The sequence below is a fragment of the Patagioenas fasciata genome (assembly GCF_037038585.1).
Source record: "Patagioenas fasciata isolate bPatFas1 chromosome 6 unlocalized genomic scaffold, bPatFas1.hap1 SUPER_6_unloc_3, whole genome shotgun sequence".
NCBI classification, from domain to species: Eukaryota; Metazoa; Chordata; class Aves; order Columbiformes; family Columbidae; genus Patagioenas; species Patagioenas fasciata.
In genome coordinates this window covers 578,420-591,248 of record NW_027288505.1, presented here as the reverse complement: position 1 = coordinate 591,248, position 12,829 = coordinate 578,420, and the positions used below count along the sequence as shown (strand labels likewise).

Genomic DNA, 12,829 nt, shown 5'->3' with positions numbered 1-12,829 from the left:
GCTCCAGAGGAGAAGACTTTGACATACTGGGGGATGGTGGGCAAAGAAGGAAGTAGGTCTGTATGTAGAAAGTAGGTCTGAAGGGTGAAGGAGCTCAGGAAATCTGATCAGCCTTACAGGGCAGCCTGCTCCAAGCAAAGAATTTTCTCTCCAAGCACCCATGAACAGAAGCATTTATCTCATTGAGGGTGCTTGTCTGAACTGATGGAGCTCCAGGGCAAAAAGGCAGCACACAGGAGGTAGAAGCAGGGGAAGCTGCAGAAGAAGACATTTATAACATGGATGTAGGGATGATGGCAAAGATGTGCATGCACACATCTCATCTGTAGAACACAAACATTCTTCTTCTTACCAACTCACTCAGTGTCTTTCCATGGAGGGACAAAGAACCGCTCTGAGCTGGGGTGAGAGGCCAGTGATGGAAATGGACATTGTGAGGGATTAGTCCATGATGATTGGGGCAGATTGCGTTGGGTGTCCAGTGCACAGGGGCACAGCCCAGCCCCTGCTCTGCTGGTCCTGCAGGTCTCTGGCAGGAGGCCTGGCTGTGAGAGGACACTGCAGGAGGTTCTAAGAAAAGTTTGAATGAAGACCTAAGCCTTTCTTTCTGGAAAGGCTGTTCTGAGGCCAGCTCTGCCACACAATCCCCATCGCCTGTCCCTGCTTGCAATCACAAGTGATACACAGCAGGATGGTGACAAAGGTGCCAGAGCACGCAGTGCTGGTGCTCCCTGGCAGTGCTGCCATACTGGACTCTTTTCCTCTCCATCCAGACACACAGGAACTGTCCCTGCAGCTCCAAAAAGGCCTTGGAGTTAGGATGTCACCAGAAAAATATTTCCTGAAGGGCCCTTTATTTTGCTTATACACAGAGAGCACCATTCCTCATTGTCACAGTCACTCAGTGAGAAGAGCAGGCAGTGAATTTCAAAGGGACTTAAAACATTATCATAATAAAAAAAAAAAACACAACTAGAGAAAAAAAGTACTGCAGACAGGATGAACCTGCAATGAGTTAGACTATAACTCTTACGTAGAAGAAGATAGATACAGTTTATAGCTTCATAAGAAATCCGGTCATATGTTTCTGCAGGGCGTCGTTGAGCTCCTGGTTCCTCATGCTGTAGATGAGGGGGTTCACTGCTGGAGGCACCACCGAGTACAGAACAGACACCACCAGATCCAGGGATGGGGAGGAGATGGAGGGGGGTTTCAGGTGGGCAAACATGCCAGTGCTGACAAACAGGGAGACCACAGCCAGGTGAGGGAGGCAGGTGGAAAAGGCTTTGTGCCGTCCCTGCTCAGAGGGGATCCTCAGCATGGCCCTGAGGATCTGCACATAGGACACCACGATGAACACAAAACACCCAAATGCTAAACAGACACCAACCACAATAAGCCCAAGTTGCCTGAGGTAGGAGTGTGAGCAGGAGAGCTTGAGGATCTGGGGGATTTCACAGAAGAACTGGTTCAGGGCATTGCCCTTGCACAGTGGCAGTGAAAATGTATTGGCCGTGTGCAGCAGAGCACTGAGAAACCCAGTGGCCCAGGCAGCTGCTGCCATGTGGACACAAGCTCTGCTGCCCAGGAGGGTCCCGTAGTGCAGGGGTTTGCAGATGGCAACGTAGCGGTCGTAGGACATGATGGTGAGAAGAGAATATTCTGCTGTAGCACAGAACATGAAAAAAAAGACCTGTGCAGCACATCCTGTGTAGGAGATGGCCCTGGTATCCAAGAGGGAAATGGCCATGGATTTGGGGACAGTGGTGCAGATGCAGCCCAGGTCGAGGAGGGCGAGGTTGAGCAGGAAGAAGTACATGGGGGTGTGGAGGTGCTGGTCCCAGGCTATGGTGGTGATGATGAGGCCATTGCCCAGGTGGGCAGCCAGGTAGATGGCCAGGAAGAGCCAGAAGTGCAAGAGCTGCAGCTCCCATGTGTCTGTGAACGGCAGGAGGAGGAACTGGGTGATGGAGCTGCTGTTGGACATTTGCTGTCTCTGGGCATGAGGACCTGTGCAAGGAGGAAAAGACAGTGATGGTTTAGATGAGACTTCTCTGGGCGAAACCAAAGCCATTTCCCACAGACCCTCCCACAAAGAGACACTTCTATTTTCCCAGGAGAACGTCCTGGCTGGAGCCCTCGTCGGTGCTTGATGAGTGTGCAATGAAGAGCAGGGTCTCTGCCCAGGGGCTCTTGAGGAGTCAGCCTGACCCTGTGTGATTGGGTGGGCAGGGGCCAGTCCTGGGGTTCAGCTGTGTCAGATGGAACCGCTCCTGGTGCAGAAGGGACTGTCAGCATCTGTGTCCCCAGGCCTGAGAAACTGAGTTGGTCAGGTCTGGTGTTTCTACAGCTCCTTCTCCCCTCCCACCCTGGGGAGTGTTCTTGGGTGTCAGAAACCCTCAGCATTTCTGCTGCACTCAGGGAGAACAGAGCGAGTCCTGTGAGACCAGAGGATGCCTGTGGGTCAGTGCAGAGTGAGGGCAGCTGCTCTGTCCCTCTGTCCTGCTCCAGCTGCCCTGGGCTGGCACCTTTCTGAGATGGAGACTGATCACACTCCCATGTTACCCTGAAAAGCCACCAGGCACTGCTTAGAGTACAGGGATCCACCTCAGACCATGCCATGTCTCACCCTTTCCTAAGGTCTCAGCACCCCACATTCAGCCCAGGACACACACGACTTTTTTTCACAAACCAAACAACATTTTCTCTGTTGCTTAATTTCTGTGCTTCTACATGGGGATTCAGATAACACACAGATGCTGTTGGACAGGTTTGCATCCTGGATGGAAGCTCACAGCTTGGAACAAAACCTTAAGGAGACAATCAAGAGTCCTAATGATAGCGTTTGATTCAGGGAGACTCAGCTCATTCCCCAGCCCCACAGACTGCATTGCCCACAGCCCCACAGGTCAGAGCAAAGCTAGGACACGTGTTCCCATGGACACAGCTGCAGGAAAGGACCCACAAGGTCAGGCTGTGACTCTGCAGCTGAAACTGCCATCCCCATAGAGCCTGACAGCAAGAACAAGATCCCAACAGCAGTGACCCAGAGCAGGGGAGCAAGAAGGACAATGCGGTGAGGGTGGGTGTGAGAGAGGCCAGGGCAGAGGCAGCTGGGCACTCAGACAGCGTCACCCTTCCCAGCTGTGCAGCCACCTCCCAGACACCAACATTGCCGGGCAGCTGCTCTCAGCCCCTGTGCTCTGCAGAGGAACTGGAGCTCTGGCTGCACAGGAGCTGCTTCATGCCTTGGAGTCCCCGGCCCTGAGGGCAGAGGCTTTGCTGGGGGGGACAGGAGGCCAGGGGGCTGCTCACAGGAGGGATCTGCACTGCAGGGGATCACAGGCACTTTTCTCTGTTCTCCCTCCCATAGAATTCCAGGCCTAATTTCCTCTCATTTCTGATCATTCTCCCCCTGGGAGGTGTTTCCCTGTCCATGTCTCTTCCCTGTCAGTGCTCACAGACCCCATCCCACCCTCTGTGCCCTCCCCCCGGCCCTACAGATCCTGCCTGTTCACAGGGCACTGCCTGGGGGCATCTTCCTGTTTGCAGGCTGGAAAACAGGACAGGTCAGACTAGGCTGACGGGTCCGGCAAAGGTGATGCAGGTGCTGTGCAGAGGCAGAGGGGTGGTGAAGGGATGTTATGAGCCTTCTGGCAGATGTACTGATCACTCAGAGTTGCAGTTCAGGAGTCTCAGTGACTTGTCTAAGCATGAGAGCTCATTTTTACTTTATCGTTTCCTGCACCCCCACCCCTTGGGATAGGAAACTGAAAAGAGAGGCTCAGGAAAGCTCCATTTCTGTCTGGTAATCCTTGCACTGATCTTGTCCTTGAGGCATCCCCTTTGAAAAATCTTGGGGTGATCTCGAGCTGTGAGCAGCCCTGACCCACACAGCACCCTCTCCACAGCAGAAACACATTTCCTGCCCTATAGCGTTTGCTCCTTCATGTGACATCTTCTCCCCTCAGTATTGTTGGGATCTCCCCGGGCAGGCTGAGCACTGACCCTGGCAGGTGGCAGAGTCCCTGCCCCGGCACAGCCCTGGGGTGCAGGGACCCTGCTCTGCAGGACAGCCCTGGGCACCCCTGGGAGCTCCCCCTGCAGTCACCCTCAGCAGAAGGTGCCATGATGCCCTTTCCCATTGATGATGCCGCAGGGAAGCCCTGCTCTGGAGTGTGTTCTTCTCTACAGCAGAGATACTGTGAGAGAGACCTGACAGATCCTGTAAATTGTGGGATGTATCATCTTTGGGTCTCTCTCCAGGAAATGCAGCAGTATTGTCCAACAGCCAGAGACTTACCATGTAAGGACTGTGAAGATTTGTCTCTCAATGAGCCCTCAGCAAGCAGCCACCTACATTGCCTTTCCCCTCTCTGTGCCTGACTCCTGTGCCCTCAGTGCTGCAGGCAGGATTGATTGGTTTGCTTTTTAAACTATGATAATATTGCTCACAAATAGATGTCATTAATCATCCCACTTCTAATTCTCTGTCCACATTTATAGTTCAAGTCATAGACCTTGTAAACGAGAAGTCTTGCTCTCTGTGTATTTAATCAAAATAAATGACCCTGCATTGAAATGTTTGTCTGAGATCTTTCTTCTGTGTGGAAAGATGGAGCAATCAGTCCCAGCAGAGCAGCTCTGCCAGGCAGCACCAGCCTTGTTCTTTCCAGAATCCTTCTCTTTCCACTCCCACACTCTCCTTCTCAGCCCTTGTGTTGGTGCAAGGCCTGAGCGCTCCCAAGGCTTGGTCACCGTCTTGCTGTGTGTCAGTGCTGTGACCAGGACAGGCAGTGGTCACTTGTGTCACAGAGCTGGCCTCAGAACAGCATCTCCATCAGCAAGGGCATCTCCTTAGTACAGTGCCTGAAGGTTTAGATCTTCTTCCAGAGCTGTTTTAAAGAACATGCCTAAGGAAGAGACTCTGAAGATGCTCGTTGCTTTGCTTTTTCCTCTGTGAACTCAGTGTGGTGGGATCAGGGTCCCAGTGTGGCTTTTGAGGGACTTCAGACTGGTTGTTCAGGTGTTGCTTGTTGGTGGCCAGCACCCACACAGATGGTGAATAAGGCAGGGTCCCTCTGAGCACCCTCCATGGCCACCCAAGAGTTTGTGTGGGAGGTTGTTAGTGGCAGTGACCACCATCAGCTGGGCCTGCCTCCCAGCCTGACCAGTGTGGCCCCGCAGAGTCACCACAGCCCGGGCACCACAGCCCACTTGATCTACAGAGCAAAACCTCCAGCTCGGGGCTGTGGGGAGCGTGGGGACAGGGGGCAGGAATGGCAGCCAGGCCAGTGCAGGTGTACTCTCCTTGGGCAAAGGCTTTGTGGGAGATGGGATGTCCCAGGAGAAGAGCAGGACACAGTGTGTGTGCAAGAGAGACATGCAAACAGTCTGTCATGCTGCCAGGTGCCAGCTTGGGGCTGTTGCCTCTTGCAGCCACCATTTTGATCACTGTCCTCTCACCACAGCTCAGAGAGCTTGTTCTTCCCCCCATGGAAGGACAGCAGATGACTAGGTCAGAAGTCCAGGTGTGCACTGAGGGGACATGTGAGCATCCACATCCTGTGTGGGGAGAAATGAACCCAAATGAGCACAAATGCCATCAGCTATTTGTGTGGGGGCCATGGAGGCCTGTGGGGTGGTGTATCAATGTTACTTCATGTTGAAAGTGACTTCATCAAGAAACCACCTGAATGCAACACTGGGATGTGCTTCCTTGAACCGAGGTCAGTGTGACCTCCCTGGAGACCCAATACAGCTCCACCACCCAGACCCACCTGCTGCCCAGTTTTGTGACTGATGACGGCACCACCTCTGCTCACAGATGTGTTAGGATTATTTCCTCTCGCATGTACTGTTTGCATTTTAGAGCCATTTGTCCTCTCCGTGTTCACATGGGCATCGCATGAGTGCATCACTGCTCTCTATCCCAGTGTAGACAGGCACAAGACCTTGTCCACCAGCTCCTCTAACCTCACCAGTGCCACTGTTTTCTACAGCACTCTCATCCTTGACTGTGGGATGCCCAGAACAGCCCTCACAAGACAGTTTGACACAGGTTTTTTTCTACACCATCCCCACATCCCTGCTCAATCCCCTCATCCACAGCTTAAGGACCAGAAAGGTTGAGTACAAGTGAGGCATTGAGAAAAATGGTCAGGAAAGCTTTGAGGTGCACAGAGAGCCCATCAACATGCTGGCCTGCTGCTCTCTTCTGAACAGGCCCAGAGGACCTGGACAGCATTTGCTGTGTCCCAGAAACTCGCCTGGAAGGTTGAAATATAGAGAAAACTTTTGGTGCGGGAAGGGACAGACAGGTGCTGGTGGAACTGGCTGGTGTGACCGTGAGACATCTCTCCAACACCTCAGAAAAGTCCTGGCTCTCAGGGAGGATGCATGGTCCTCTGAGAAAGAAAATATCAAAAATGACTTATCATAGAATCATAGAATAATTGTGGTTGGAAGAGATCCTCAAGATCGTTGAGTCCAACCATAACCTACATCTGGCATTAAACCATGTCCCTAAGAGCCTCATCTATCTGTCTTTTAGACACCTTCAGTGATGGTGACTCCACCACCTCTCTGAGCAGTCTGTTCCATTGCTTCAAAACCTCTCGGTGAAGAAAAGTTTCCCACTATCCAATCTGAACCTCCCCTGGCACAACCTGAGGCCATTTCCTCTTGTCCTGTCACTTGGTACTTGGCAGAAGAGACCAACACCCTCCATGCTCCAACCTCCTTTCATATAGCTGTAGAGAGTGATAAGGTCTCTCCTCAGCCTTCTTTTCTCCAGACTCAATCCCCCAAGGTCCCTCAACTGCTCCCCATCACACTTGTGCTCCAGTCCCTCTACCAGTGTTGTCACCCTCCTCTGATCTCTCTCCTGCATGTCGATGTCTTCCTTGTCATTTAAGGTGCGACCTCACCAGTGTCGAGTACGAGGGAATGATCACTCTTCTAGTCCTGCTGGCAACACTATTCCTGAAAGAAACCAGGAGGCTGGTGGCCACCTGGGCACACACTGGCTAATGTTCAGCTGCTGTCAATCAACACCCCAGGTCCCTCCCTTCCAGGCAGCTTTCCAATCACTCTCCCTGAGACTGTAGCGTTGCCTGTGGTTGTTCTGACCCAAGTGCAGGATGCGGCACTTGGCCTTGTTGAACCTCATACAAGTGGCCTCAGCCCAACCCTCCAGCCAGTCGGATCCCTCTACAGAGCCTTCCTACCGTCCAGCAGATCAACACTCCCACCCAATTTTGTGTCATTTGCAAACTTACTGAGGGTGCACTCGATCCTCTCATCCAGACCATTGATAAAGAGATTAAACACAACTGACCCCAATACTGAGCCCTGAGGACACCACTCATAATCGGTCACCAACTGGATTTGACTTCATTCAACACAACTCTTTGGGTCCAGCTAAAGCATCCCTGTAGTCCCCTTGAGTCTCCTGCCAGTTCTTCCAAAAGTTATACATTCTCCTTTTATTCCCAAGTTCCAGCCACAGCTCTCTTCAGCCGGGCCAGAACTTCCTCCCTGAGAGCTCGCCTTCTGGCACAAGGGCACAGCCGCTCCTGCACCTCTGAGATCACCTTCCTGAAGAGAGAACACCCTTCCTGGACTCCGTTCTCTTTCTGGACTGCCTCCCAAGGGACTCTGCCAACCAGCCTTCTGAACAGATCAAAGTCTGCCTTTCGGAAGGCCAAAGTAGCAATTCTGCTGACCACCCTCATCGAGTCCAACTCCTGTCCCTGCACAGGACACCCCACAGGTCACCCCGTGTGTCTGAGGACGTTGTCCAGTCTCTTCTTGAACACTGTCAGGTTGGGGCCGTGACACCTCCCTGGGGAGCCTGTTCAGTGTCCAGCACCTCTGGGTGAAGAACCTTTTCCTCATGTCCAACCTAAACCTCTCCCAGATCACCTTCTGCCATTCCCTCGGGTCCTGTCACTGGTCACTAAAGACAAGAGTTCAATGCCTGCCCTTCCTCCTCCCCTTGTGAGGAAGCTGTAGACCATGATGAGCTCAACTCAGTTTTCTCCAGGCTGAAAAAAAGAAGTGACTTCAGCCACTTCTCATACGGCTTCCCCTTCAAACCCTGCAATAAGTTCATAGCCTCTTCTGGACATTCTCTAGCACGTAATATCTTTTTAATACTGTGGCACCCAGCCCTGCAAACAGTGCTCCAGGTGAGGCTGCAGGAGAAGACTCTAGAACATAGGAGAGACCCTAGATCAGCATCAATGCTGCAATCACCTCTTCTCCACACTGAAAAATAATAAACTATACACTTTACTAAAAAAGAAAAATAATTTTATTACAAGCTTTTGAAATCATTCTCTGTAACTAGACTAGGAAAACTCTTAAATTAACTGTACAAGCTAAAAGGAAATTACACAAAGAGACAAAGTCAGAAGAAAAAAGTACTAAGTACCTTGAAGTATTAATGAGTTCCACTGAGGGCAAGAACCAGCAAAGCCTCCCCAGGGACTCGTTAGAGCAGAGGATTGGAGGCCGTGGTGGCAGATAAACAAAGGGAAATGTGCAGGCAGCTGAGGTGCTGAGAAAACCCTGGTTTTGTTGGGTGAAGCACAGAGGCCAAGGCCTGACCCCCAGCCCCTGGGAAGGCAGATCCTGTCGCTCACACATTGCTCAGGGCTCTTCCTGGGCCAGGGGGATGTGGGCTGTGTGGTGCTGAGTGAAGGACAATGGTGTGACAGCTCCCAGCCTTCCTGGGGGTGTGCAAGGAGGCCATGAGGTGCGCCAGTGCCGCAGGACAACATGTCTTCTCACAGGCCTTGGTGGCAGAGGCGATGGCCATAGCCAAGGGGACAAAGACTTGGGTCCTCTTGGTGACATCCAGCCTTGCCAGTGCCCTTTGCCATCTCCACCACAGGTTGTCCTACACTGTCCCACAGCTGCTTCTGTTTCCCTGCGGGCTGTAAACACCCATCTTGCTTCCTCCCCTTGCTCTCACCCCGGTATTTCCATACATTGACTGATGTGTCTCCACTCTCATGCTCTGTTCCTTGAAACACAAGGAGATGGACTGATCTCCTGCTCCTTTTGGGTGATTTCTCATGCTCTGTGTCATCTTCTATGACATATCATAGAAGGGGAGAATAAAGATGTTCAACAGTGTTCCCCAAGTGCTGATCACTGAGAGATGACACCAGAAACTGGCTGCATGGAGGACTTTGTACCACTGATGATATTTGTGCCAGCTTCCCACCCAGCCAACATCCCACCCAGCATCCACTTCTTGAGCCCCATCAGCACCACTCTGGCCAGAAGGAGACCATGGCTGAGCTTTGCAAACACCCTGTACACAACATGCCTTTCTTTCCCCTGTCCATTTGGGTTCAGCAGTCCCTTCCTTGTCCTTCACATTCCTGGAAATGGCTTCAGGACCACATGTCCCATCCCCTTCCCAGGGAGGGAGGTAGGGTGGCCAGCCTGTAATTGTCCGAGTTCCTATTCCTGCTCTACTTCAAGATGGGTCTGCATTTTCTGAAGACCCCAGAATCATTCTGGTTTCTATGACACATTTGAGAGCACAATCCGGAATCATGGCTAAGGGTGACGTAGCAGACTGGAGCACTTGCAATGATCCTGTCCAAGGCAGCTGAGATGAATCTCATTGATCCAACGGGGTTTGTTCCTCGAGTCACAAACAAAAATATCAGGGTTCCATCAAGCATCCGCATCTGAGCTGCCCTCCTGGACTCCTTATGCACCCAGGGATGTTCAGAGACTGAGTCTGTCCCTTTTTCACACAGAGGCAGGAGTCACAGTGTCCCTCTGGCCTCCTGGTACGACACTCAAACGATGGGAAGTATCTCATCCCTTTGGTGTGTCACATACTCTGTACTCACCTCAGATTTCCCACATCATGAGGAATGGACACATGGACCTTGGTTCAAGTAAGAAGATCCCAGTTCAAAGAAGCAGGCCTTCATGGTACCCCCAAGGAACAGCTGATGGCATTTGTGCTCGCTTGGGTTCATCTCACCTCACATACATGATGTGCATGTTTACAACTCACCTGTACAGTGCAACATGGACTTCAGACCTATTCATTCAATGTATCTTCATGGAAAGAAGAACAACCTCTCTGAGCTAAGGTGGGAGGCCAGGGTTAGAAATGGTAGTCCTGAGGGGCCAGTGCATGATGATTGACCTGAGGCTCCTTCCAAAGGGGTGTCCAGTGCACACGGGCACCAGTCGTACCCTGCTCTGCTGGTCCTGCAGGTCTCTGGCAGGAGGCCTGGCTGTGAGGGGACACTGCTGTGTGCCAGCCCTGCACACACACACTGCTCAGCTGTACAATGGGGTTTGCATCTGTGCGCAACTTTCTTGGGCTTTTCTTGAGAGAAACTCTGTAAAAACACATAAACATACAGGCACTGCCCTGAGGAGATCACCCTTCATTATGCATGCCAGCTCTGTCACAGCAGTGCCCATTGCCTGTCCTTCCCTGCGGTTACAGGTCTCACACACAGCAGGATGGTGACCAAGCTGCCAGAGCACTCAAGCCTTGAACCAACACAAGGGGTGGGAAGGAAACTGTGGAAGTAAAAAAAAACCAGCACCTGAAGATCCAGAGACGGTGCTCCCCAGTGACACTGCTGTACCTGGACTTCATTTCCTTCCGTACAAACGCACAAACTGTCCCTGCAGCTCCAAAAGTACCTTGGAGTAAGGATTTCAGGAAATATTCCCAAATATTTGTGGTGGCCGTTGTTATGGTTAAACACATAAAACCAACTCTTTATTTAAAAATCCAGTCAGACAGAAAGGCACATAAGAGAGTGAATTACAAAGGGGATGACAATATTCTAGTGACTAAAACTAAACCACCATCACAAAAAAAAAAAAAAAGGCAAAATTAAAGTAGAAAAACAAAGCACAAACAAAGAAACAAACAAACCACACAAAAAGAGAAGATGTAATACAATGAATTGTTCTATAACTGCTATGCAGAAGCTGACGAGAAGACTTGCTTCAGGAAAATATCAGTCATCAGTTTGCACAGGACATCCTTGATCTCCTGGTTCCTCATGCTGTAGATGAGGGGGTTCACGGCTGGAGGCACCACCGAGTACAGAACAGACACCACCAGATCCAGGGATGGGGAAGAGATAGAGGGGGGCTTCAGGTAGGTGAATATGCCAGTGCTGACATACAGGGAGACCACGGCCAGGTGAGGGAGGCAGGTGGAAAAGGCTTTGTGCCGTCCCTGCTCAGAGGGGATCCTCAGCACGGCCCTGAAGATCTGCACATAGGACAGCACAATGAACACAAAACACCCAAATACTACTGATATACTAAGCACAAGAAGCCTGACTTCCTTGAGGTAGGAGCGTGACCAGGAGAGCTTGAGGATCTGGGGGATTTCACAGAAGAACTGGTCCAGGGCATTGCCCTTGCACAGTGGCAGTGAAAATGTATTGGCCGTGTGCAGCAGAGCATTGAGAAACCCAGTGGCCCAGGCAGCTGCTGCCCTGTGGACACAAGCTCTGCTGCCCAGGAGGGTCCCGTAGTGCAGGGGTTTGCAGATGGCAACGTAGCGGTCATAGGACATGATGGTGAGAAGAGAACATTCTCCTGTAGCATAGAAAAAGAAAAAAAAGACCTGTGCAGCACATCCTGTGTAGGAGATGGCCCTGGTGTCGCAGAGGGAAATGGCCATGGACTTGGGGACAGTGGTGGAGATGAAGCCAAGGTCCAGGAGGGCGAGGTTGAGCAGGAAGAAGTACATGGGGGTGTGGAGGTGCTGGTCCCAGGCTATGGTGGTGATGATGAGGCCGTTGCCCAGGAGGGCAGCCAGGTAGATGCCCAGGAAGAGACAGAAGTGCAAGAGCTGCAGCTCCCGTGTGTCTGCGAACGGCAGGAGGAGGAACTGGGAGGAACTGCTGTTGGACATTTGCTGCCTCTCGACATAGGACACTGACCAAAGAAGAAAAGCCAGTGACAAGTTAGGGGAGACTTCTCTGAGCAAAATCAAAGCTATTTCTCATACACCCTCCCCCTCATCTACACCCCCTTGTCCTTTCCCAGACCTTCCTCCAACTCTGTGTCTGAGCCCTGGGTGGTGCTGTCTGGAGGTGCTATGAGGAGCAGGGCCTGTACCCGCTGGCTGTCGAGGAGTCAGCCCTGCTCTGCAGCAGGGGACATGGGAACGGGGGGCAGGGGACAGTACTGGGGTTCAGCTTTGTCGGATGGAACCAAAACAAGTCTCATCCTTTCCTAAAAAGCATTTTCTTGGTTGCAGCATCTCTGCATTTCTCTGAGGGGCTTTCAGATAACACACAGATGCTGTAGGACAGGTTTCCATCCTGGATGGAACCTCACTTCTGGAAGGAAACCTCAGCGAAACACACAAGGGTCCTAATGATGGCATTTGATTCAGGGAGACTCAGCTCATTCCCCAGCCCCACAGGCTGCATTGCCCACACCCCACAGGTCAGAGCAAAGCTGGGACAACTGTTCCCATGGACACAGCTGCAGGAAAGGACCCACAAGATCAGGCTGTGACTCTGCAGCTGAAACTGCCATCCCCAGAGAGCCTGAGAGCAAGAACAAGATCCCAAGAGCAGTGACCCAGAGCAGGGGAGTAAGAAGGACGATGCGGTGAGGGTGGGTGTGAGAGAGGCCAGGGTAGAGGCAGCCGGGCACTCAGACAGCGTCACCCTTCCCAGCTGTGCAGCCACCTCCCAGACACCAACATTGCCGGGCAGCTGCTCTCAGCCCCTGTGCTCTGCAGAGGAACTGGAGCTCTGGCTGCACAGGAGCTGCTTCATGCCTTGGAGCCCCCGGCCCTGAG

General features: G+C 52.0%; 1 protein-coding gene across 1 annotated transcript; it reads right to left on the bottom strand.

Moving 5' to 3' along the window:
• Nucleotides 1-10,978: 10,978 nt before the first annotated feature.
• Nucleotides 10,979-11,929, bottom strand: LOC136116122 (olfactory receptor 14J1-like). The gene has a single exon (XM_065862333.2). It carries the CDS (start codon nt 11,927-11,929, stop codon nt 10,979-10,981), a length of 951 nt encoding a protein of 316 aa, XP_065718405.2.
• Between the last annotated feature and the right edge of the window lie 900 nt (nt 11,930-12,829).

Coding starts and splice junctions, on each gene's coding strand:
- LOC136116122 (XM_065862333.2), bottom strand. CDS start 11,929: ATGTCCAACAGCAGTTCCTCCCAGTTCCTCCTCCTGCCGTTCGCAGAC.